Source organism: Hemitrygon akajei, chromosome 27 (assembly GCF_048418815.1).
Source record: "Hemitrygon akajei chromosome 27, sHemAka1.3, whole genome shotgun sequence".
NCBI classification, from domain to species: domain Eukaryota; kingdom Metazoa; phylum Chordata; class Chondrichthyes; order Myliobatiformes; family Dasyatidae; genus Hemitrygon; species Hemitrygon akajei.
The window spans coordinates 15237139-15262336 of NC_133150.1; the positions used below are offsets into that span (position 1 = coordinate 15237139).

Sequence of the window (25198 nt, forward strand, 5' to 3'; positions counted from 1 at the left end):
GCAGCAGTCTGCAATCGAACAGAATACATATTGTCTTCTGCCAAATGAACAGTAGAGGGCAGCACTAACTTAAATATGGATGCTGCTCCACACAACCGCTGCACTGACTCCAATGCCTCTCTCCTGGGCAGCTGCAAACAGGTGACACTACTGCTGGGGGGCTGGTTCTTGCTATGTCTGAGGTCACAAAGCTCCCCGCTGTTTGCCAATAACCCAGTGAACTGGACTTGCAGTATTCCACATTACCAGTCCAACAGGGCTGTATGATCACCAGCAAAGCCACTAAGACAATCACTTGCTGTTAGATTGCACACAACCTTCGCACACCGATGCCTCTCTGACACGGGCAGCAGTACGATCCGCACCAAATCCAGCTCCTTCAAGTTCTCTGCCGATGAGCAACTCGTTGATGGGGTAGACCTGCTGTACTCTAAGTTCCTAATATCTAGCACTGTCTTGTGATCATAACAAATATGTTTAAAAAGACAATAACACATCTGGTTGGCTCTGTAGAAGCCACTGCACCCGAGCATGCTGCCATCTAATCTGATGTTTATCTCTTACTTATTTGTAAGGAAAACACATAATTCCTAACATTGAAATAATCAGTGAGGTAGGATTTAGGTTGAAAGATGTCTGGAAGTGGAAGATAGTGTATGCCACTTGCACCAGAATAAGCAGACTATTTCAATTACAATATTAAATCATGATGACAAATAATTTGAAAGACAATAACGAACTAAAGACTACAGTGAGTATGGATTGATACAAATAGAACAATCAGAAATAAAGCTAGTATATAACTTTAATTTTATTTCTTCCTCTTAAAAATATGAAAAGAAAAAACTGACAAAAACTTAATGAGATTCTCAAGAGAGATTTGTATTCTGTTAATGACCCTAAATGTGTAAATACCCTAAATGACACAGTATGTTAGATTAGAGCCACAAAGTTTGCGGGCTGTATAAGGTCTAACTCCATCTTCCGACTTCAGTATTGGGAAACACGTATCAGGAAATAAGTTTGTGAAAATGACTCAGTTTAATACCAGCCAAGTGGCAGATTAGTTTCCTGTAGATCCCACTGGACCTCCTGCATGCTAGAAGCAAACTGAGGAGGCTGCAACTTTGCTGAAGTAACAGTTAAACGTAGCACTGAAAGTACCAGGAATTTATTACTTGAGTCAGACTCCCAGCATGCAAATTAAACCTGTGTTTGTGGAAGACAGCTTAATTTTTCAATGTGAACACCACTTTGAGATACAGGACATTCCCAAATACCAGCTCACTGCTCTTTTATGTAAATTTGACTACAATATTAAGGTTTTGCAGAAATGCTATTCTGGGACTTAACCATTCAAAAGAAATACGATCTTCCTCCCTTCATCTTGAAAGACGTTTTCACTGAGTGTTCAACTGGCAAGAGATGGAAGAAAGCAGCACGCCAATGAAAGGATGGAATATTGAAAGGCAGGACAAATAGTGGAAAAGAACGATAACAGAAAGTTATGTGAAAAACATCAAAGAGTAAAGTACTATAAATAAATGTTAGCTTTACACAGAAATTATAAGGAGACAATGAAAGGGCTTCAGTAAGTCTGATAAGAGTAAAGGAAGAAAACTGAAAAGTTAATTGACAAACAAATTAACCGACCTTTTACTATCTCCATAGAGAAAATCAAAGATTACGGCTTCTCGCAAGCTCATGCTTAAGGTAAGCTTGTGTAGGTTTGAACTTTCTCATTTGATTTACTTATCCACTGCTGTATTTTAGCAATTTTCACTGATGGCTTCTTGTTTTCAGTCAAGCTTCATTCAATGAGATGACTGTTAAAACACACTGAATAATATTCTCTACAATGTATCTTGCCTCACTTCAGGATGGCCAACAGTTAAGGAAGTACCACTACCATTTGCTCTCCTTTCAGGTGTTGCTTGGTCTTCATTAATAAGGACATGTACTGGGTAGAGTCTCCATGAATCTGGCAGTAAAGACATGATCCTAGTTACATATCTTGAAAACTAGTTTCTCAAAATGCTTCTTTGATGTACATTTAAATTTACAACTCATTTTCTCTAAAGCTTACATTTTGATTACATTTCTGAATCCCTTAAAATCTCTATTTCAGCCAAATTACTAAATTTTCAGATAGTTTTATCATGATGTCCTGCAGGTGTATTTCAAGTCAGCTGTAAATAGTGAAATCTCTGATAGCAGCTATGATTTTTAATGTCCTTGACATTTGCTTAAGTGCCCACTTCAACAGTGACACATACTGTACCAGTAGCCAGTCTATCAGAATTTACCATATATATCTCTGGTGTTTCTGACTTAAACACCAAGTTTCAGTCCTTTATTTTCGAACTGTATTACATTTTCACCAATAAAATAAATGCAACATTTTAACCGTGTTGCTTTTTCTCAGAGATTACAGTAATGCTCCTGTCACTGGTCAATCCTTATGCATCTTTTCCAACATGGCTGATTAACAAATTAAGAATTTAATGTTCAAGGCAAGGCAGGAAATGAGCAAACTTGTACTTGATCTTTAGAGCTTGCTGCTGGCAAAAGCCAAAGAAGCATTGGAGCAAGAAATAATGGATAGAGATGAAGAAAAAGAAAGATTTCTCGGAGAACGGGTCCCACCCGTAAAAATAGCAGGCCTGTCTTTCAGCCAGCTGCAGGTAAATTTGTTCTTTCATTTTGAAATATAATGATTTTTATGTTTTGTATGATTTCTGTATACTCTAATTAAAGTTAAATGGCGAGGATTCTATTAATGGGTGCAGACAGCAGTTTGTGGACTCAACTTGGTTTCAACTGGCAGGACAAAGGTCTCTGATATAGGGATAGATTTCTGTGCCTCATCTTTTTTGGCTTAGCCTTGATCGCTCCAGAAACAACACTGCCCTCTCTAAACTTTTCCATCTTCTCCTTTTCAGCACAGCTTAAAATATCACTTTCTAATATTTTTAGACACACTTCCTAATATCTCACTTCACAGGTTTTAACATGGACAATCCTATGATGTAATGGAACACATCTTTGTGTTTAGATGCAAAATAATGGCAAATCATGGAGTTAGTAAGTGAAAATTAAAATCCATTTTAGACTACAGATAAGGTCTGTACCGCTAATTACAGATAAACTACAGGTAAGATGGAGGTCCACTCGAACACAGCAGCCTATCAGGGACACCAAACAAAGGTGCACTTTTCTTTTTAAAATGTGTTTTTTATGATCATAAGACTATACTGATACTTGGTACAGAGGAGAAGCTGGCGCTACGGCTGGAGAAGCAGAAGCTGGTCAGGTCAGAAAAAGTGAAGCCGGTGGACAGGTCGGAGAATGAGAAGCCGGTACTCGGGTCAGAGAAGGAGAAGCCAGTGCTCGGGTCGGAGAAGGAGAAGCGGGCGCTCGAGGTAGAGAGGGTGTGGAGGTGCTGACCCGGGTGCAAACCGTGTTGCTGGCGACTACTCGAGGACATCAGATTTGGTGCGCGAAAGCAGAGTACATTGTAACCGTGAGCGACTGTCTCAGACATTTCTCTTGCGATCGCAAGACCCTGTCGGACATTGATAATGTGATATTCCGCAGGCCTGCCTCCCTTGTTTGGTGGTCGGAATGGTGACGAGGCAGCAGCGTGGCCTCAGTTGTCGTGAGGACTAGGCCTCAAGCCTTGGGCTTGCCTGCTGCTGCAGTACAGGTGAGATGACACTGGAGGCAGTGCTCAGTTGGGAGCTGACCTCTCCTGTTAGTGCTGCCCTCCAGTGTTCGATCAGTGGACTGACAGGCTGGATTGCCAGGAGCTGTACATCAATTTGCACGTCTCTTAGGGACTTGGGCTATTCATGTGTTTTCTTGCGTAATGATGTGTTTATTTCTTGGTGTGTTTACAACAACAAACTCTCGCTTAATGTCAGCAAGACCAAAGAGCTGATTATTGACTTTGTTAGGAGGAAAGCGGATGTCTACGAGCCAGTCCTTATTGGGGGATCAGAAGTGGAGAGGGTCAGCAACTTTAAGCTCCTCAGTGTTACCACTTCAGAGGATCTGTCCTGGGTTCTGCGTGTAAGTGTACTATGAAGCATAGCAGGACTTCTACTTTCTTAGAAGATTGCAAAGATTAGGCGTGCGATCTAATATTTTGAAAAACTTCTATAGATATGTGGTGGAGAGTACATTGACTGATTGCATCACAGCCTGGTTTGGAAACACCAAACCCCTTGAACAAAAAGAGCCTACAAAAAGAAATAGATAAGCTCCCATCCATCATGGGTAAAACCCTCCCCACCTTTGGACACATCTACATGAAGTATTGCTGTAGGAGCATCCATCGTTAAGGAACTCCACCACCCAGGTCATATAGCTCTCTTCTCACTGCTGCCATTGGGAAGAAGCTACAGGAGCCTCAGAAACCACTCTACCAGGTTCAGTAACAGTTAATACACCTCAGCTATCAGGCTTTTGAACCAGATGGCATAACTTCACTCCACTTCAGTCACTGAAGTGTTCCTGGAGCCAGTGGACCTACTTTCAAGGATTCTTCATCTCACATTCTCGATGTTTATTGCTCATTTGCTTATTACTATTATTAATATTTTTGTATTTGCACAGTCTGTTGCCTTTTGCACATTGATTGTTTGCCCTGCTGTGGGTACGGTCTTTCACTAATTCTATTGTGCTTCTTGTATTTACTGTGAAAGCCCACAAGAAAATGAATCTCAGGGTTATATATGGTGACAGACATGTACTTCGATAATCAATTGCTTGAACTTTGAAGTTTGTCCGCAATCTATAAAATTCTATGTAAAATAGGTGGTAGTTCTCGACTTGTGTAGAGGCTTTAGATTGTTGATTTGGTAGAGTGCCATTTTCTGCGTAGAAGTAATGCTGGACTCTTAGTCTGCTAGAACATTAGAATAATCATTCAAGTACTTCAGGTGAATGTCAGCAGAATTTGGTGAATGATGGGTTATTTATGTCCATTCACCAAATATGGAAGGATTGTCGAGATAAATTTGGAATCCGAGATGGAGTTGGGGCGAGCGGAGTGGAAGAGTTCTGGAGCTCGTCCACCTAAACCGGGAGCGAGGTTGGATCCATGGAAGTGCCGGGTTGACTTTGCACTCCCAGAGCATGTCGATGTGGCGGGGCTCAGGTCTGAGTGTAGGAGACGACCCAGTGTTTGGACGATTTTGAACACCGAGCTTAAAAGGGAGGGTGTTGGGACCAGAGGCAAGGCTCGGGGCCAGTTCTGCTCTGTGATGTTTACTCCACTCTCCTCGGTGTTGAGGCTGAGAGACACTCTGGCTGCTCCGGGCTCAGTGTCTGTGGGCTTCACGGCGAGTTGCCCTTCTGTGTGATGAACTTAGACTGGGGCTACGGGCCCGCTTCAGCTGCCCCCGGCTTCGGCTTTACGGACTCGATTTCATTCTGAATGCCGTTGCTTGCTTTACTGTTTGCATGATTTGTTTCTTCTCTCTCTCTCTCTCTCTCTCTGTGTATTGGGTGTTGGTCTCCTTTTAAAATTGGGTTCTCTCGGGTTTCTTTTTTTGCGGCTGCCTGTAAACAGGTGAATCCAAAGGTTGTATAACTTATACATACTTTGATAATAAATGTACTTTGAACTATGAGAAATCGCAAGTGATTCTTCGACAAAATCTTATTGTAAATGATGAAGATATGTGATGCTAATTTGAACCTTGAGATCAGGAGCATCCTGAATAAAAGGCAGAAGGAGCTGACCACCTCACAACCATGCCCTACACCCTCCCGTCCATAGAAATCTGCAGATTCCACATGAGCCACAAAACCAGAGCAGAAGCAAACTATCCTCAGTCCTGAGAAACTGCCTAAGAGAAAGCAATAGTGTCAGGGCTTTCATGATGCTCGTTGCTTGCCTGGAAGTGAGGTCGTTTATCAGGAGAGTATACTTTTTTTGATAAGTTGTCCACTTGCAAACAAAGAACCCTGAAAGGATGGAAATCTGACATATAAAAGAAACAGATAATTCTGGGAACAAGCAGCAGTTCCCACAACATTTATGGAGAGAGAAACGGCCCAACTTGCTGAGTATTTCGACCATTTTCTATTCTTGTTCATTTCATTGGAAGTTTTGTCAGTGTTATTTGTTGAGAGCATTCAATACATGAACCAGGTGAGGTTGTGGGATTACTTCCAAAAACCACTGTATTTACTGGTAAATTATTAGATAATTATTAGATAATTTATCATATTAGATAAATTATTAGATTGTACACCAGCAGATACACGAGATGAAAAATATTAAAAACACGCAAATTGGAGCTGCTGAAACGTTGTTTGGAATTTCCAGTTTTCCTGGGAAAAGACACAGACTAAATCCAATACGCTCATACTATGGAAACATATTCATACATAAGTTAGAGGCTCTTATAATTGAAAATAGAAACCTATCACTGAAATTGAAAACATATTAATAATTTTGCACTTATTTTTATATTTTGCCGCAAAACCAATATTGACAACGCCAACAACTCAGGAACTGTGCCGTGAACTTTATGAGAAAGTACATGTAGTGGATGAAGAGCGATATGATATTGAAGCCAAAGTGCAACATAACAAGAGAGAGGTACGTAATCTGGGGATGGGTGGCTTCACCTCCCCTCAAACAGAATGTGCTGCTGCAATTTCCTCTTTAGAGACAACTGAGAGCCAGTGATAAAATCTTTGAACTAAGGAGAAAGGAATTGAATTGCTATTTCAAGCTCCACTTAGAGTCTACTTTTCCAGCATACAAGTTTAAAGCTATACTTTTATGGTTACTAAATTTTTATTGAAAGGTATTCTGCAGATGTATTCATTGATTCATCTGACTGACAAGGCCAACTTTTATTGCCTATCTCTTGAGAAGGTAAGCCATCTTCTTTAACCACTGCAAGTGCTTCCACTACAATGCCTAGTAACCTATTTCAGAAACCTACCTGTCTCTATGTAAAAAAAAACCCTTGCTCATCATACAGCATGTCCTGAAGAAAGGTCTCAGTCCGAAGCAACAGCAGTTTATTCATTTCCATTGATGCTGCCTGACCTGCTGAGTTCCTCCAGAATTTTGCGTGTGTTGTTCACCAAGTTGCCTTTCAAGTTCCACCCCCACCCCACCACCAGCCCCAACTTTAAAAGCATATCCACTAGTGTTTGACATTTTTACCCCCCCGGGAAAAGATTCTGACTATCCACCCTATTTATGCCTCTCAGAATTTTAAAAGCTCAATCAGGTTTCCTCCCTACTCCACAGCACAAGGGTTCCCAACTTAGGGTCAAAGGACCACTTGCTTAATGGTATTGGTCCATGCATAAAAAAAAGGCTGAGGAGCCCTGCCCTGTGGAGAACAACCCAGTTTGTCCAAACTTTCCTTATAGTTCATGCACTCTAATCCAGGCAGCATCTTGGTAAACCTCTTCTGCACCGTCTCCAAAGCCTCCACCTCCTTCCTATAGTGGGCGTGACCAGAACTGCATCAGTACTCCAGGTGCACTCTAACTAAAGTTTTACTAGCTGCAGCATGACCTGCTCACTCTTATATTCAACGTGCCAAACAATGAAGGTAAGCATATTTTATGCTTTCCTTAGCACTTTATCTACTTGTGCAGCTACTTTCAGTGAACTGTGGACCTGGACCCCAGATCCCTCCATATCTCAGTGCTATTAAGTGGTCTACCATTAACTATATATTTTCTCCTTTCACTTGACCGCCCAACATGCACCAGCTCACACATGCCTGGATTAAATTCTATCTGCCACATCACCCATATCTGTACCTGATCTATATCCTGCTGTATTCTTTGATAGTCCTTTACAGTCCATAACTCCATCCTTCTATTCTACATTTTCAACCAAATTAGTTATAAATATCATGAATGAACAATAAAGGTCCCAGCACCAGTCTTTGTAGAACACCACTAGTCATGGAACTCCAGCAAGAATGATTGTTTTTCACCCCTACTCTCCGTGGCCAATTCTGAATCCAAACTTGTAATTCACTCTAGATTCCACGCATCTTTATCTTCAGAATCAACTGATCATGTGGAACCTGATCAAATGCCTCACTAAATTCCAACTAGATAATATCCACTGCCTTATCTTCATCAAGCTTCTTTGTCACCTCCTCAAAAAATTCAGTTTGTTAAACATGACAAGCTGTACACAAAGCCACCTGACTGTTCTTAAGCAGTCAATGCCTTTCCAAATCTGCATAATTCCTATCGCTGACTATTCTCTCCATTGGCTTCCTTACCACTGACACGAGGCTCTCTGGCCTATAATTAGCTTTCTTGAAGAAAGACACAACATTTGCTACTCTCACGTTCCACAGGATTTTGCCTGTTGCAAGTGAGGACACAGACTTCTTTGTCAGAGTCCCAACAACCTGCTCACTTGCTTCCTTTAATATTCTGGAATATATACCATCATGCCCTGGCAATTTATACAGATTTCTACAAGACCCAGTTCTATCTCATTCTCAATCACAAAATGTCTCAGCACAGTAACATGCCCCACTATGCTTTCACTACCCTCTCCTTGGTAAATACTGACACAAGTTACTCATTTTGTACCTCAGCTGCTTGCTCTGATGCCAAGATCAAGTTCCCTTCTTTATCCTTTATTGGACCTACCCACTTAAGTTATCCTTAGCTACAGAATCCTCTTTTTCTTAATATAAGTGTAAAATGCCTCGGGATTCTCCTTGATCGCGTTCACTAGGACATTTCATGGCCCCTTTTGGTTGCCGTAATTGCCTGTCTGCGCACTTTCCTGCTGTCTTTATATATTACATGAGCCCGGTCTGATCTTAGCTTCCTAAACCTTACATCTCCTTCCATTTTCTTTCCAATTAAATTTCAGACCTCTCAGATCATTCAAGGTTCCCTTACATTACCATTCTTGTCCTTACTCCTTACAAAAACATGTTGATCCTGACTTCTCATCAGGGGGTCTTTAAACAATATCTACATGCCAGACATGGGCTTGTCCGACAGCAGCTGCTCCCAAGCAACACCCTTTATCTCCAGTCTTATCCTGTCATAATTTGCTCTCTCCCAATCTGGTATCTTCCAGCGGGAGCTGATTTTATCTTTATCATAACAATCATAAAGCAGAGTGAGTATTGGTCATTATTCCCAACCTGTTCATCCACCATGAGGTCTGCCTCATGACCTGACTCATTTCACTAAACAAGGTCCAGTATGGTCTCTTCTCTAGTTGTACGCTCCACATATTGTTTTGTGACTGTAAGAAACCCTGTCCCATCTAAGCCTCTGGTATTAAGGACGTTCCAAAAAATACTGGGGAAATCAAAGTTCAAATTTGTAATCAAAGAATGTACATCATATAAAATCTTGAGACTGATTTTCTTGCAGGCAGTCACAAAACAAAGAAACTCAATAGAATTCACTAAAAGACACACATGACAAAAAAGGATAATGCACAAAGATTAAATCAGTGAATATGTACTGCAGAGTCCTCAAAAGTGAGTCCACGGTTGTGGAGAACGGCCCATTCTGTGCTGAAGCGAGTGATGCCTGTCCAGGAGCCTAATGGCGGCAAGGGTATAATTGCTCCTTAACATTGCTGTGTGCACCCCAAGACTCCTGCACCTCCTGCCTGACTGTGGCAGCAAGAAGAGAGGGAGACCAGCCAAATGCAGGCAGACATTGCTGTACACCGAGTTGTGCTCAACACTTTAATCGGTGCGGAGGAATGAGGCCAACCATGGTTTTGTCTTCCACTATCAGGCCTCCATGCAATGTCCACCCTCAACAATGGCTGCCACAGCCACACCTGCACTCTCAAGAGTCTAGTTCAACAAGTCCCCCAGGAGATTGCAGAAGTGCCAGATGGTTTGGTTGGTTCAAAAGTACATCCTTAAAAGGGAATTCATCGTCCTCCATTATGACAACACAGTTGTCTCTTCACCTTTCCACAATCTGCCTACATATCTGATCTGTCACATTTCAGTGGCTATTGGGAGGCCTATAGTATAATCCCTTCAGTTTGATTTGCATGTTTCTTATTTCTGAGCTCCACTCAAATTGCCTCTGTGCATGAGCATCTAGTGTGTCCTTTCTGAGTAGCTCCTGTGACATTCTCCCTGATTAGCAGTGCAACCACTCCTTCGATTTTACCCCCTCTCTATCACATCCAAAACAACAAAATTCAGGAATGTTGAGCTGCCAGTCCTGCCCCTCATGTAATCAGGTCCCTGTAATGGCGACATCATAATTCCATGTACTTTCTGATCCAGGCTCTAAGTTCATCCTCCTTATCCATGAAACTCACAAGCATTGAAATAAACGTATTTCAACCCATCAGTCCCACCATGTGTATTAGCCTTCCCCTTGCAATCGTCCTTTCAGTCTTACTTGAGAAGTGTGAGGTTCTACTTTTTGGCAGGAATAATCCAAATAGAACATACAGGGTAAATGGTAGGGCATTGAGGAATGCAGTGGAACAGAGAGATCTAGGAATAACAGTGCATAGTTCCCTGAAGGTGGAGTCTCATGTAGATAGGGTGGTGAAGAAGGCTTTTGGAACGCTGGCCTTTATAAATCAGAGCATTGAGTACAGAAGTTGGGATGTAATGTTAAAATTGTACAAGGCATTGGTAAGGCCAAATTTGGAATATTGTGTTCAGTTCTGGTCACCGAATTATAGGAAAGATATCAATAAATTAGAGAGAGTGCAGAAACGATTTACTAGGATGTTACCTGGGTTTCAGCACTTAAGTTACAGAGAAAGGTTGAACAAGTTAGGTCTCTATTCATTGGAGCATAGAAGGTTGAGGGGGGATTTGATGGAGGTATTTAAAATTTTGAGAGGGATAGATAGAGTTGACGTGAATAGGCTGTTTCCATTGAGAGTAGGGGAGATTCAAACGAGAGGACATGATTTGAGAGTTAGGGGGCAAAAGTTTAAGGGAAACACGAGGGGGTATTTCTTTACTCAGAGAGTGATAGCTGTGTGGAATGAGCTTCCTGTAGAAGTAGTAGAGGCCAGTTCAGTTGTGTCATTTAAGTTAAAATTGGATAGGTATATGGACAGGAAAGGAGTGGAGGGTTATGGGCTGAGTGCGGGTACTTGGGACTAGGTGAGATTAAGAGTTCGGCACGGACTAGGAGGGCCGGAATGGCCTGTTTCCATGCTGTGATTGTTATATGGTTATATGGTTATATTTTTGCCCTCAACCTGCTGCTGTGGATCCCATCCCCCTGCCACTCTAGTTTAACCCCTCCCAGGTAGGACTAGAAGTCCAAGGATATTAGTTCCCCTCCAGTTAAGATGCAAGCTATCCTGTTTGTTCATTCCTTGTCTGCCCTGGAAGAGAGTCCAGTGATTTATAAATCTGAAGCTCCCCCTCTGCATCAGTTTCTTCACCACATGTTGAACTGTACTTTGTTTCTCACCTCCCTAACACATGTAGTTAGTATTCCTGAGATAACAACTCTGGAATTCCCACTCTTCAGTTAAACCTAGCTTCCTAAAAATCCCTTTGCATGACCTCGTTCTGCCCCTGCCTCATCTCATTGGTACCAATATGGACCACAAAGTCTGGTTGCTCACTCTCCCCTCTCAGAACACCTTGTATCCATTTCAAGACATCCTTGACCCTGCCACCAAAGAGGCACCGCTCCATCCTGCAGTCTTGATTGCAGCCACAGAATTGCCTATCTGTGTCCCTCACTATTAATTCCCCTACCACTATCATTCTGCCTGATTTCATCTTCCCTCTTTGCCTCAGAGCTACTAACCCAGCTATTGCTGCTGGCCTCTGAAAGGCCATTCCCCCCTACAGTATCCAAAGGGGTATAGGTGTTGTGCAAGAGAATGTCATAGGGGAACCCTGTACTTTCAGCCTATTCCCCTTATTTCTTCTGGCGGTCATCCGTTTACCTGTAACCTGCACTTTGGGTTTGACCACCTCACTAAGACTCTCACCTATGATATCCCAGCCTCCTGGATGATCCTAAGTCTCTCCAGATCTTTGGTTTGGTCTATTAGAAGCTGCGACTGGATGCAATTTCCACAGATGTGGAGACCATGAAGTTCCCAGACCTCCTGCGCTTTGCAGGACGAGCATTCCAATACCCTGACTGCCATTTTATCTGCACTAAATCAAACTTCAAGGATTAACAGGAAATAAAACCCTTATCTGTTTTTACCTGCTACTCACCTATATCTCCTCACCAAGAAGTGAAATTTTAGGAATGCAAAGCTTCATTGTGCCTGTCAGAACAAAAGGTAAAGATAATAGGCTTAGGGAACCTTGGTTTTCAAGAAATAGTGAGGCCCTGGTTAAGAAAAAAAGAGGCGCATAACAGGTATAGACAGGTAGGAACAAATGAGGTACTTATGGATTCTACTAAATGCAAGAGAACCCTTAAGAAAGAAATCAGGAAGTCTGAACAAAAGCATGAGATTGTCCTGTTAGACAAGCTGAAGAAGAATCCTAAGGGATTCTAAAGATATGCTAAGAGCAAATGGATTGCAAGGAACGGAATTTGTCCTCTGAAAGATCAGAATGGTAATCTCTGTGTGGATCCAAAAGAGATGGGGGAGATGTTAAATGGATATTTTGCAGCTGTATTTATTCAGGTGATGGACAGAGTCTGGAGAAGTGAGGCAAAGGAGTAGTGAGGTCATGGATCCTACACAAATTACAGAGGAGGAGGTGTTCTGCCTTCAGGAAAATTAGGGTGGACAATTCCCCAGGGCCTGACAAGGTGTTCCCTCTGACCCTGAGGGATGCAAGTGCAAAAATTGCTAGGATCTAGCAAAAAACATTTTATTCATCTTTAGCAACAAGTGAGATACCAGAGGATTGTTTTTCTGTGCTTAAGAAGGGCTCTAAAGATAAACTAGGAAATAATAGGCCAGTGATCTGACATCAGTGGTGGGAAGGTTATTAGAAGGTATTCTAGGAGGTTGGATATGTAAGTATTTGGATAGACAGGGACTGTTGATAGGTATGTGTGGTGTAGGTAATTTCTAACCAGTCTTATAGAGTTTTTTGAGGAAGTTACTAGGAAAGTTGATGAAGGCAAGGCAGTGGATGTGGTCAACATGGTCTTTAGCAAGGTCCTGCATGGGAAATTGGTCAGGAAGGTTCAGTTGCTTGACATTCAAAATGAAGTAGTAAATTGGATTAGACATTGGCTTTGTGGGAGAAGCCAGAGAGCGGGGTGGAGGGTCACCTCTCTGACTGGAGCCCGTGACTAGTGGAGTGCCGCAAAGATCGGTGCTGGATCCATTGTTGTTGGTCATCTATTTCAACGATCTGGATGATAATGTGGTTAACTGGATCAGCAAATATGTGGATGATACCAAGACTGGGGATGTAGTGAACAGTGAGGAAGACTATCTAAACTTGCAGCGAGATCTGGACCAGCTGGAAAAATGGGCTGAAAAATGGCAGATGGAATTTAATACAGACAAGTGTGAGGTGTTGCACTTCTGTAGGACAACCTAGGGTAGGTCTTACACGGTGAATGGTAGGGCACACTGAGGAGTGCTATAGAACAAAGGGATCTGGGAATACAGGTCCATAATTCATTAAAAGTGGTGGCACAGGTTGATAGGGTTGTAAAGAAAGCTTTAGGCTTTCATAAATCTAAGTGGTGAATGCAGGAGATGAGATGTTATTTTGAAGTTGAGAAGATGTTGGTGAGGCCTAATTTGGAATACTGTGTGCATATTTGGTCACCTACCTACTGGAGAAATATCAATGAGATTGAAAGAGTACTGAGAACATTTGCAAGGGTGTTGTCAGGACTGGAGGACCTGCATTATAAGGAAAGATTGAAAAGGTTGGCACCTAATTCCTTGGAACATAGAAGACTGCAGGGAAACTTGAAAGAGGTATACCAAATTATGAGGGGTATGTACAGGGTAAATACAGGCAGGCTTTTTCCATGCAGGTTGGTGGGACTACAACAAGAGGTCATGGGTTAAGGGTGAAAGGTGAAAAGTGTAAGAGGAACATGAGGGGAACTCCTTCACTCAGCTGGTCGTGAGCATATGGAATGAACTGCCAGCGCAAGTTGTGCATGCAAGCTCGATTTCAATGTTTAAGAGAAGTTTCGATAGGTACATGGATTGAGGTATGGAGGGCTATGTTCAGATGCAGATTGATGGGAGTAGGCAGCTTACTGGTTTGGCATGGATGAGATGAGCCAAAGGACCTGTTTCTGTGCTGTATTTTTCTATAAGTCTTTCCCATTCTTTTAAACTCCAATTCATATATGCCTATTTTTTTTTGCATTGCGTATTGCTGAAAATAATCATTGAATTTTTAGATGCTCATTTAGGAGATATGATATGTATATAGAATAGATGATAAAAGACTAATGTGGCTTTTTGAGCACAGTGTCTTGTGATTGATGGATCTCTAGTTGCAATTGCCAGAGAAGCTCGTTGAACCAGTCTGAAGAGTTCCCTGGTGTAAGTAATTACACTGTGCTGCAGTCCAAAGAATTCATTCAGTTCCTCACCCAAGGAGTACATAAAGGCAACAGCGCGTGAAATGAAGATCAGAATATATACACCACTAATGATAAAATGTGAAATCTCTTAAATACAACAGGAAATAAATGGATTTATGATGCTACTTGCATCTTCTAACCCAGTTAATTCACATTATCAACTAGATACAAGTGCAAAGTACAATATTTCTCTTTATTCTTTTCAGATCCCATCTGATCTGTTGAGCTCCACCAGCTGATCTTCTTTTTTCAGTAGATCAATAGTCCAATAGTTCCATTTTAATATCTGTCAGAGAACTGTATACAATATACATCCTGAAATCCTTTTTCTTCGCAGACATTCACAAAAACAGAAGAGTGCTCCAAAGAATGAGGGACAGTTAAAAAGTTGGTTAATGACAATTAAAATAAAAGCCCAAAGTCCCCCCATTCACCCCCATGCACAACCAGGAGTGAAGCAACAACCCTCCCCCACCCCCACCCACTTCCACAAAAAAGCATCAGCACCCTCCACCCACTAAGCATGCAATAGCAAGAACACTGATAAAGACCATAATCTGCAGAACAACAAAAATTAATCATTCACCTGACAATTCGACATGCCATGTAGTCTCTCTCCCTCCCTAATAAAGGGAAAAGATTCGGTGTCCCCTTTCACAGCGAGCGGGGAGACATAACTAAACAACTCGCTGATTACTTTCAGTAATCACTCTGGATAACTACTGAGTCCACCAATCCAGTTAGTCAAACTTAAGTCTTGGTGGATAACAAGCTTTATTGTTGTTCTTGTTATAATTGCAAAGTATTGCCGGCTGGTGGCGTAGTGGCATCAGTGCTGGACTTCGGGGCGAGAGGTCCCGAGTTCAAATCCGGCTCGTCTCCCTTACACGTTCTCCATCCGTTAACAACTCAGCTTTAACGAGCAAGAGATCCATTGAAGGGTCTTATAACAGCAGGGCAGAAGCCGTCCTTGAGCCTGGTAGTGCGTGTTATCTTCTATGCAATGGAATGGGGGAGAAGAGAAAAGGTCGAGGGTGGGAGTGGTTTTCGATTATGTTGGCTGTCTCTCTGAGGCAGCAAGAAGTACAGACAAAATCCATGGGGCAATGCTGGTTTTTGCTATGAAGGCACAAAAGTCTGCAAATGCTGGAATATGGAGCAGTAAACAATATACTGGAAGGAATCTGCGAAAAAGGGTCTCAACTCAAAACATCGACTCCTCATTTCCCTCCATCATTGCTGCCTGATTCTCTGAGTGGCATTGCTATTTTTTGTGACCAACCAGCATAATGACTCATGTAGCATGCATTTTTGACTGATTTAACTGTCCTACTTATCTCTCTAAACATTAAGATTCAGGACCTGACTCTGAAAGTTCTTGATCTCAGAGGGAAGTTTAAGCGGCCCGCTCTTCGCCGGGTCCGTGTCTCTGCTGATGCTATGTTGAGGGCCTTGCTGGGATCCAAGCACAAGGTATCCATGGACCTCAGAGCCAACCTGAAGTCTGTCAAGAAGGAAGATTCAGAAAAGGTATGAGAGCAAACAATAGAGAAAATTGCCTCTGTCCATTCAGTGCAGGAAGTTATGTGACCACTTAAAAAACAGTTTAGCAGCTTATCGAACCTGTAACTTATCTATCCTTTCACTACACCCATGACTGAACGCAGTCCACTGATAACCATTATCAATACCCTGCTCCAGTCTGAGTAACACATTTACAAGGGGAATCTTAAAGAGTCAATACCAGGACTTAAATTCAAATCCTTGAAAGTTATATATAGAGTTTGGTACACTGGTAAATATAAGAGATACATTTGATAAAATAAATAACTACGTGTGACAAATAAAGAACATGTCTAAAGTATCAACATGCTGAGCTGAGGCCTCCGTCAGCCAGAGCTGACCATGTATATTTGATCTTAGCTGTCTCGATATGGCAGCCTGGGCAGTATGATATGAAGAGCAAGCTGCTGCCCATGTAGCAAGCCTCCCTCCCTACACATCTGATGAATCCAGAGGACCGGCAGAGACCAATACAGTTTGGTACCAGCAGCGTTGCGGGAGTTGCCAGTCAGCATTGAACTCAATGTGGGACTGCCTTAGGGACTCCAGGTCTGGATTTTTCCTTGGGGTTTACTTCCGAAGCCTTCTGCATGAGTGGGTATGGCTGCAAGGAACGGAGGTTTGAGATCAGAGTTTCCCTCCTCTTAGATGAGCTGCCAACCACGGCTGATGAGCCCCATTGGCCTGATGCAATGGGTTTTAAGGCGCCTGTAACCCGCCTTTGCCCCTTCTCCTGTCAATAGAAATGATTCCACCAGACTTTAGTAGCTAAGCCATATGTGAAGGCCAGGAGTTGGACTTGGTTGTCAGAGGCTATTTGAGGCACACGCCATTGGAAGCACTGATAGTGGGAACTTGTCCCCATTACCTCCCCCGGCTATACAGTAACAACCTTAAGGAACCAAGATATCAAAATAATTGCTAACATAATACCACTATTGTAGTATTGGTATAATACCACTGAATCAGTTCATTAATTTTTGTGCAACTGTAAACTTAAGAACATAGTAAAAGTGCAGCTTACGTTGTCAATGAATCTGAGAACTCACCTATATTGCATTAGAAAAAGTTCAATGTATTTACCCTTCAAGGGACCAAACTTCAGAATCATTTCATTTGATGAAAAATGTTATTGGATGACCTGAGTTGGTGAAAGATGTTATACAATTGCAGGTGTTTCTCTTTTATGGCCATATTTTGAAGACTTTAATCCTGAGGGTGTGTGAAACAGGGAAGTTAAAAATTCCTTTTACAGGTTAACTTCAGAATTAAAGAGATGGCTGTTAACAGTGTTGTGTCTCACTCTTAGGAACGTCCAGCTGGAGTCAGTGATTGGCGTAAGAATGTGGAAGCAATGTCTGGGATGGAAGGCAGAAAGAAAATGTTTGATGCTGCCAAATCTCCATCTGGACAGTAAGTTTGTAAAAAAAAAGCATTATTCTTCTTTCATACATACATTTTCTTTCCAATACCATAAATATCAGGATTCACATGAGATGCATTTAGCCCGTACCTTCCTTTTGATGTTTGCTACACTGACTACGTTTTTGTGCAATCCAGTATTGAATGAGAGATTACAGTCATTTAAAATTGTACCAATCATGATTATTTTTTGGATGAGCAGGTCACAAGGGGGGAGATCAGGATCTCTGCACTTTTAATAAAAGTGCAAAAATCGTGCTGTGCATCTTTATTTTCCGTTTTATGCTTTTGTTGCCAAAAAATAAACAGCACTAAAACTACAGACTTTGTTGACATAGTGTGTTTTTGCCTATCAAAAGTGAAATCAAATAGAATGGGAGTCATGTGAGATGAACTGAAATGCAGGATATGTTATCCCCAAGATCACATTATTTACTAAAACCTATTGCATTAAATTGCCTTCTTAGGGCTAATTTAAAAAGGCACAAATTGCATACATTTCATCTATAAGTGACCTGCAAAATCAGCCAGTTTAGCTCTAAATCTATTCAAAAACTAGTTCCCCTGTATTCAATGCAAAGAACCCAAAGAAAATGGGTTACCAATGAGCTGGGCAGACACTGGCCTTGCTTCAGTGAGAATCTTTAGCGGCCCCCATGGTACCAATTATAAACATTTCAATATTTTTTAAAATAAGGTAACTTACCCTGGTGTCAAGAAGTAGATAATTCTCTCACCCCGGCTCCATCACCTTAGTCGACAAAATAGCTGCATTACTTCAGTCTGCGATAGTTCCAGCATGAGTTCTATAGACAAGTAAATTTCCTTGCACTGTGATCAGATCATGGAGATCCACAGGCCACAATCTGTAAGAATCACGAAGTTTTTCTTCCCTGCAGAGTGACATGTCTGAAATTAGCTTCGGTCAAAATCTGACATATTTGACCTTGTGATCAATAACGATATTTGAAAATTGCATAGTATTCTGATGCACTGTAATTATGTGTACCTTTCAGATGATTTAACTTCACAAGGTTCAAGTCCATTGTGCTTCCATTCCCGTTATCTCCAGCTTTACATGCTTGTTTTTCCCTGCTTTTGAAGACATCCAGAATTACTTGAAGAAAACACCAGTCACAAAGGAGGAAAGACAATGAAGAATTCTAAATGAAGGCAATTAATATAAAATGAGTTAATTAATAAACCACTGAGGTTTTCTGCATCAACTGTAGACTCAAATGAAATAAAAGTAAATTCATTGCCCGGGCGAAGAAGTTAATTTCAGCCTTTCATTCTACCTTGGTTGGTTTGTATAGCTGGCTGCCATTTGATGAAAAGGTAAATAAGTTGACACTGTGTGTTTGTAATGTGGCAATGATTTATACAAAGCAGTTAAGGTGATAAAATGGAGGCATTTGGGTTCTCTATCTCCTGTCTGCTTCAAACCAATAGAAATTTGGGGAGAGAACATCCTGACTTCCTTGAAGAAGTTAGGTCTCTATTCATTGGAGCGTAGAAGGTTGAGGGGGGATTTGATCGAGGTATTTAAAATGTTGAGAGGGATAGATAGAGTTGACGTGAATAGGCTGTTTCCATTGAGAGTAGGGGAGATTCAAACGAGAGGACATGATTTGAGAGTTAGGGGGCAAAAGTTTAAGGGAAACACGAGGGGGTATTTCTTTACTCAGAGAGTGATAGCTGTGTGGAATGAGCTTCCTGTAGAAGTAGTAGAGGCCAGTTCAGTTGTGTCATTTAAGGTAAAATTGGATAGGTATATGGATAGGAAAGGAGTGGAGGGTTATGGGCTGAGTGCGGGTAGGTGGGACTAGGTGAGATTAAGAGTTCGGCATGGACTAGGAGGGCCGGAATGGCCTGTTTCCGTGCTGTGATTGTTATATGGTTATATGGTTATAAAGAGTATAGAGCTAAAAAGGTTAGGACTGTGCAGCTGAAGATCAGGTAATAATGAAACAATTAAATTCATGAATGTCCAGGAGTTCAGAACTGGAGGAACTGATACCTTGAAGAGTTAGAACGTGTTACAGGTCCGCAATCCCTTATCTGAAATCCTTGGGGCCAGTTGCATTTCGGAATTCAGAATTTTTTGAATTTCAGAATCCCTCCTTATTGGTTCCAGGACCCCCAACGGATACCAAAAAATACGTATGCTCAAGTCCCTTGTTTAACCTGTCTCAGTGCAGGTGGACTTTAGGACCCCGTGGAGATCTGGACCTACACACATCCTCCCGTATATTTTAAATCTCTAGTAATCTCTAGATTACTTACAATACCTAATACAATGTAAGTGCTATGTAAACAGTTGTTATACTGTATTGTTTAGGGAATAATGACAAGTAAGAAATTTTATTTCCAACAAAAACATTCAATAAAACATAAAAATATACAGCTTCAAGTGAACTAAATCAAACACATGGTAAATGACTTATTGGAATAAATGTAGAATGTCACTGTCACTATAAAACTTCAGTAACTTGTCTTTCTGTTTCTTTAAATCATATACAGTGGTAGTTCTGACACCGTATTCTTCAGTAAGACACCGCACAGACACACCACGATCAAGCTTCTGCAATAACTCCACTTTCTGCATATACTGATAATGATAGAGGCTTCCTTCTCTTTTTCTCATTGTTACCCATAGGGGTATCTGCAGCTCTTTTTGATATTTTCACAGTGAAACTAAACACAAAGTCAACAGTGAACACAAAATGTCAGTGAACAGCAAATGCACGTGTAACCAGTACGAGCGCTGAGCCACAACCGACGTCTGGCGGCCTCTGCTAGTGCTGCCACGTCACACCTGAGTGACATCAGCTGTTGGCGAAAAAAATTCGGATTTTGGAGCATTTTGCATTTCAGAATTTCGGATAAGGGATTGTGGACCTGTATTATCTGAAGGTGTGCAAGGCGTCTAGAAAATAATAATAGGTTTGCCACTCAAACCCATTCTAAACTATCAGTTTGTGACCTCCTACACTGCTCCAGTGCAGCTCAACATAACCTTGAGGAATAGCACCATATCTTTCTGGGTATGTTGTATCCTTCGGAACTCAATATGTAATTCAATAATTTCAAATTACTCATTTTTCCTATTTGTATCAGAACAGCATCAGCTCTAAGGCTATCCATATACAATGTTAATTCAGTTTTTCTCTTTCCACAGACACTGTCTGACCCAATGGACATTTCTATCATTGTCCTTTGAAACTGAGGTTTCAGCAAAAGCTCTGATCTGCATTTCAGTTTTAATACATCCCTTTCTTTGCTCTCTGTTCTGCACTTTCATCCATCTATCAACCAGACAGCTCCACAAACATTATCATTACCTTTGCATTCTAAATAATTCTGAAAAGTGAAAAGTTTTGACAACAAAAGCAGGGCTTGGTCATACTACCAGATTTGAAAATGAGGGACAAGACCTGGTGTCCTGCAAACACTTACAGGTCTGTATTCCATAGGCTTAAGGAACAGAGTAAAAGCTATATCAGGTGGTAATTGGAGGATGGTGGGTGAGTAAAGTGTAGGGTGTTGCTGGCCATGGTGAGAGCTAGCAATTGTTTTAATATGGTGGGGCCATTACACAGGATCAGAAAAAGCTGTAAAAAGTTGTAAATGTAGCTAGCTCCATCATGGGCACTAGTCTCCCCCGCATCGAGGACACCTTCAAAGGCAATGCCTCAAGAAAGCAATATCCATCATTAAGGACCTCCATCACCCAGGCCGTGCACTCTTCTCATTGCTACCATCAAGCAGCAGGTACAAGAGCCTGAAGACACACACTTAACATTTCAGGAGCAGTATCCTCCTCTCTGCTATCAGATTTCTGAATGGACAATTAACCCATGGACACTACCTAACTAATCTTCTTGCTCTCTTTCCGCACTACCTAATTTATATAAAGTTTTATAGTTTTTCATAAATATTTATTATTGTAACTTATAGTTTTATAGTTGTACTACTGCTGAAAACAACAAATTTCATGACGAATGACTTTCTGATTCTGATACCTCAAAGGTTGGAGCATAGTTGAACAGATGAAAAGCTGCAAAACTTACAGGGAGAACAAGCGTTAGACTTCTGATATTCAATGAGTAATAGTCTCAGAGTCAGAAAATCACTGAGCTTTAGAGCACAAAATCAGGCCCCTTGGCACACCACATCCAACCAAACCTTTTGCCCTTGCACTCTAATGCCATTTTCTCTAATTAGGACTGTATCTGTATGTCAGAAATACAGGTTTAAGTGAATTTTCAGGGTGCTTCAGGAGAGGGCACACAGAGAAATCAGCCATGAATGAGATGCTAGGTTTAGTAGGAGAGTGGGAGGAATCACAAGGTCATCATTTTCATTGAAGAGAGATTACAAGCTTTATTTCATCTGCTATTGGAGTTGAAGGTAGGGAAAGTGATTGAGATGAAGGGATCAACTAGCAGGAGGTGAAGTTGAAAGGATGCGTGAGAAAGTGAGTTGAGAATTTGTTATTGTAGCAAAAGATAAGGAAAGATAAAAGAGGAAAGCAAATTGTGGCATTTTGAAACTATTAAAGGCGAAATGCTCCTCACAGTAGAGACTGGAGGTTTCCTCATGATTAATGATAAATTTCTTTAATGGTAGTTTAATTCCTGCATTTATTTTAAACAATAATATACTGTATGTAATTCTTCTTTGCTTCAAATATCTCAATTGAAATATAGGCAAGGTATTAAGATATAAAAACACTAACATAACCATTTAAATAATTAAATCAGAATTATGCAAATTATAAATAATTCACCAAAGTGTTAGAGTGTTTCCTGCTTCTGTTGACATACCACATAGTTAGCAAAATAAATGTTATTGATGCCATTTAAATTATCGTACTGTACGCAAAACCAATCCTTATTAATCAAACCTTCCTTTCAATCTGATTTGTAAACACTTAATGTCATGAATATTTTTTTTATTCTCAGAAACTCTTCTAAATTAACAGCTGAAAAGGACACACAATGATAACATTGCATTGAGTTTGGGGCCTAACACTAAGATACTTGCCCTGTGAAGTATACTTAAGTCCCATCCTCATGTTTCCTTAGTAATCTCCCACAAGATAATATTAATCGCTTGAATATAAAATATGAACTCATTGTTGCTGACTTCATTGAGAATACATTGAAAGAAAGGGCTAGAGAAAGGGAAGTGTTGCAGATTAATGAGAGAGTGTGTAGACCATTGATCAGAGAGCATCTAATGAGTAAGGAATTTAGAGTCACAAAATTCAACATGGTAGCACCCCTTGTCTGATGGATGGGGACACTGAATGGTTTCCAGAAGGCGCTAGTTTGTACATGAATCCATTCATAAAAGTGTTTGCTGCTGACTGCTATATTAGGAAGGGTGTTGGCATGTGCAGCATTAATGGTGATTGTAAATGTGCAGAACAGGTAAAAAATATCATGCAGGGTACAATGCCGATGTGACACCGGCATTTCCGATCAACACCAGGCATTGAGCAAACTTCAGAAAACAAAGCCATGTATCACACTATGTCTGCGCCAGCACCTGCACTAAAGGGAGTTTTAACCAGTTAGTTGCTGACTGACTCCTACTGGCTGTTACTTCACTTAAGATAAGCTTGGGTGTTTTTTTTAACATAGTTAAAGTCTGCAGGAAGAGTGATGTGCCAGGTGCTAGTGGACAATATATAGACATAAAGCTTCTGAAAGACATAACAAACATTGAAGAATTATTAGATGCTTGTCTTGGAGTGCAGCATAATAGAAAGACAAACAGAGTAGGGCAAGCTGCTGGAAGAGGCCAAAGGGTGAGTAGAAGTGTTTCCAACATGGTCAGGAAGTAATGTTTCCACCCAAGCCTCAGCGTGGAATAATAGTTCATCTGTAAGCAGGCACAATGCAACCAATTCCAGCTAGATTCCAGAGGAGAGAGAGAACCATATCAGTGGAATTCATTGCCATCTTCTCCCAGTTTGATATCCCCTATTCCATAACTGAGGAGCATGATGCTTGCTATTCGAACAACAGCCTGCGTTTTATGGAACTCAACAGGTCAGGCAGCATTTCTGGAGGAAAGTGGATAGTTGACATTTCAGTCTCTAGATGGCGGTCAGCAACACCAACAGTCCACTTCCCTTCATAAGTGCTGCTTGACCCACTGGGTTTCTCCAGAGTCTTGTGTGTTAAAGCGTCCATGGTCTCCATTCCACAGTCTACGTTCTCTTGTTAAAGAGCGGCAGTAAAATGAGCAGCTACCTTATGATGACTGCAGACCGTCCAGAGGGTGCTGCATGCCACTGACTGCAAATCATTTTATGGGCATCTCATCTTAACTCAGAGTTGCATCAAAATTAAAGGGAGTCTGTTTCCTACACAGGCAGCTTTCACCTCTATACACAACACAGAGTAATGCCTTATTTCCTGGCAGCAGTGATGACACATGCATTCACTGCCAGGCTGAGCCAGTATTTTTAGTTCTTCTTTTGTTAAGGATCATCAAATATCCTCAGAAGGTATCTCAGAGCTGGTGGGTCCATCACAGACAATGTTACAGGTACCATAAGACAAACAACCAACTCTTCAACAATTCCTGTTCCACCAGTTAGAAAGTTGTTTTAAACTAAAATATATGTAAAAGTTACTGAGAGATTATCTTAAATAAATATTTATTGTGACTAAGGACAGAATTTTGACACCAAACTGGCGCTTGTACAGACCCCCTACTACAGAGAAATCTTGTTTAAATACACTTGATATCTTTCCTGTTGAGTAAGGTTCCTGGTTGCCAGAAAGTTTTATTCAGCAAAAGCAACAATTTTAACTTAACCAGTAATTTAACTGGAGTCTGATGAAATATTAACTTTGTCCTCCAATACAGTACTATATGGAGTTTTAACCTCTTATAGGAATTTTTTTTCACCTGTGATATTAGTTTGCCTAAATTAGATTAAGATGCACAACGTAATCTACTTGTAGAAACCTGTGGCTACACAGGCAATGTTTAAAAGTGTTCCACAAAGAGAGAACTATTTGTTTAACAGAAGTTTATATTTAATAATTACAGCAGGACTTGCTCTCTCGTATGATTCAGAGATGATTTGGAGCATAGCCTCGAGTGTCGAAGTCACATGCTTATTGTAACCTGATAACCGAGAATGGAGTGACCTTGGTTCTGAACTGAGATGGTCATAGAGTCAGTCATGGAGTATTACAGCACAGAAGCAAGCCAAGTCCATGCCACCCTGATCATCTATCTGGTCCTGTCTACCTGCACCCAGACTACATCCCTGCAAACCCACCCCATCCACATATCTATCCAAACTTCTCGTAATTAATGCAATCAAAGCCGCATCTACCACTTCCGCTGACAGCTCATTCCACACTTGCGTCACTCTCTAAGTGAAGAAGTTTCTCCTCTAATTCCCCTGAAATATTCTCATAATTTTGTACACCTTTTTATGTTCTCCCCTCATTCTCTTGTGCTCCAGGGAATAAAGTCCTTTTTTTCCTTTTTCAATATTTTTATTGATTTCCTACAAAAAAAGAATACAGATTACAGGAAGATGCGTATCATATATCAATTACAATATATGTGAATCACGCTTGTAGTCTCATCACCCCATATTCATGTAAATTAAATTGAATCATAATACAGTATTGAAAAGTAATAATTTCATTATTAT

At 41.0% G+C, this 25198-nt stretch overlaps 1 protein-coding gene across 2 annotated transcripts; it reads left to right on the top strand.

Annotated features, from left to right (window-relative positions):
- The first annotated feature begins 1575 nt into the window (after positions 1 to 1575).
- LOC140717141 (troponin I, slow skeletal muscle-like) lies at positions 1576 to 18779 on the top strand. 2 transcript variants are annotated; one of them, XM_073030401.1, is made up of 6 exons: positions 1576 to 1713; positions 2553 to 2684; positions 6524 to 6613; positions 15874 to 16050; positions 17393 to 17496; positions 18522 to 18779. In XM_073030401.1, the coding sequence occupies exons 1-6, from the start codon at positions 1705 to 1707 to the stop codon at positions 18523 to 18525; spliced, it is 516 nt and encodes a 171-aa protein (XP_072886502.1). In that variant the 5' UTR covers positions 1576 to 1704; the 3' UTR covers positions 18526 to 18779. The 2 variants fall into 2 exon arrangements, with proteins under 2 accessions (XP_072886502.1, XP_072886503.1); XM_073030402.1 differs by lacking the exon at positions 18522 to 18779 and having other exon boundaries at positions 1690 to 1713; positions 17393 to 17500.
- The last annotated feature ends 6419 nt before the right edge of the window (positions 18780 to 25198 follow it).

Bases quoted from the DNA above. Each gene is read 5' to 3' on its own strand.
- LOC140717141 (XM_073030401.1), top strand. The intron at 6,614-15,873 runs GTACGTAATCTG...CTAAACATTAAG, and splicing joins TGCAACATAACAAGAGAGAG to ATTCAGGACCTGACTCTGAA. The intron at 16,051-17,392 runs GTATGAGAGCAA...TCTCACTCTTAG, and splicing joins AGAAGGAAGATTCAGAAAAG to GAACGTCCAGCTGGAGTCAG.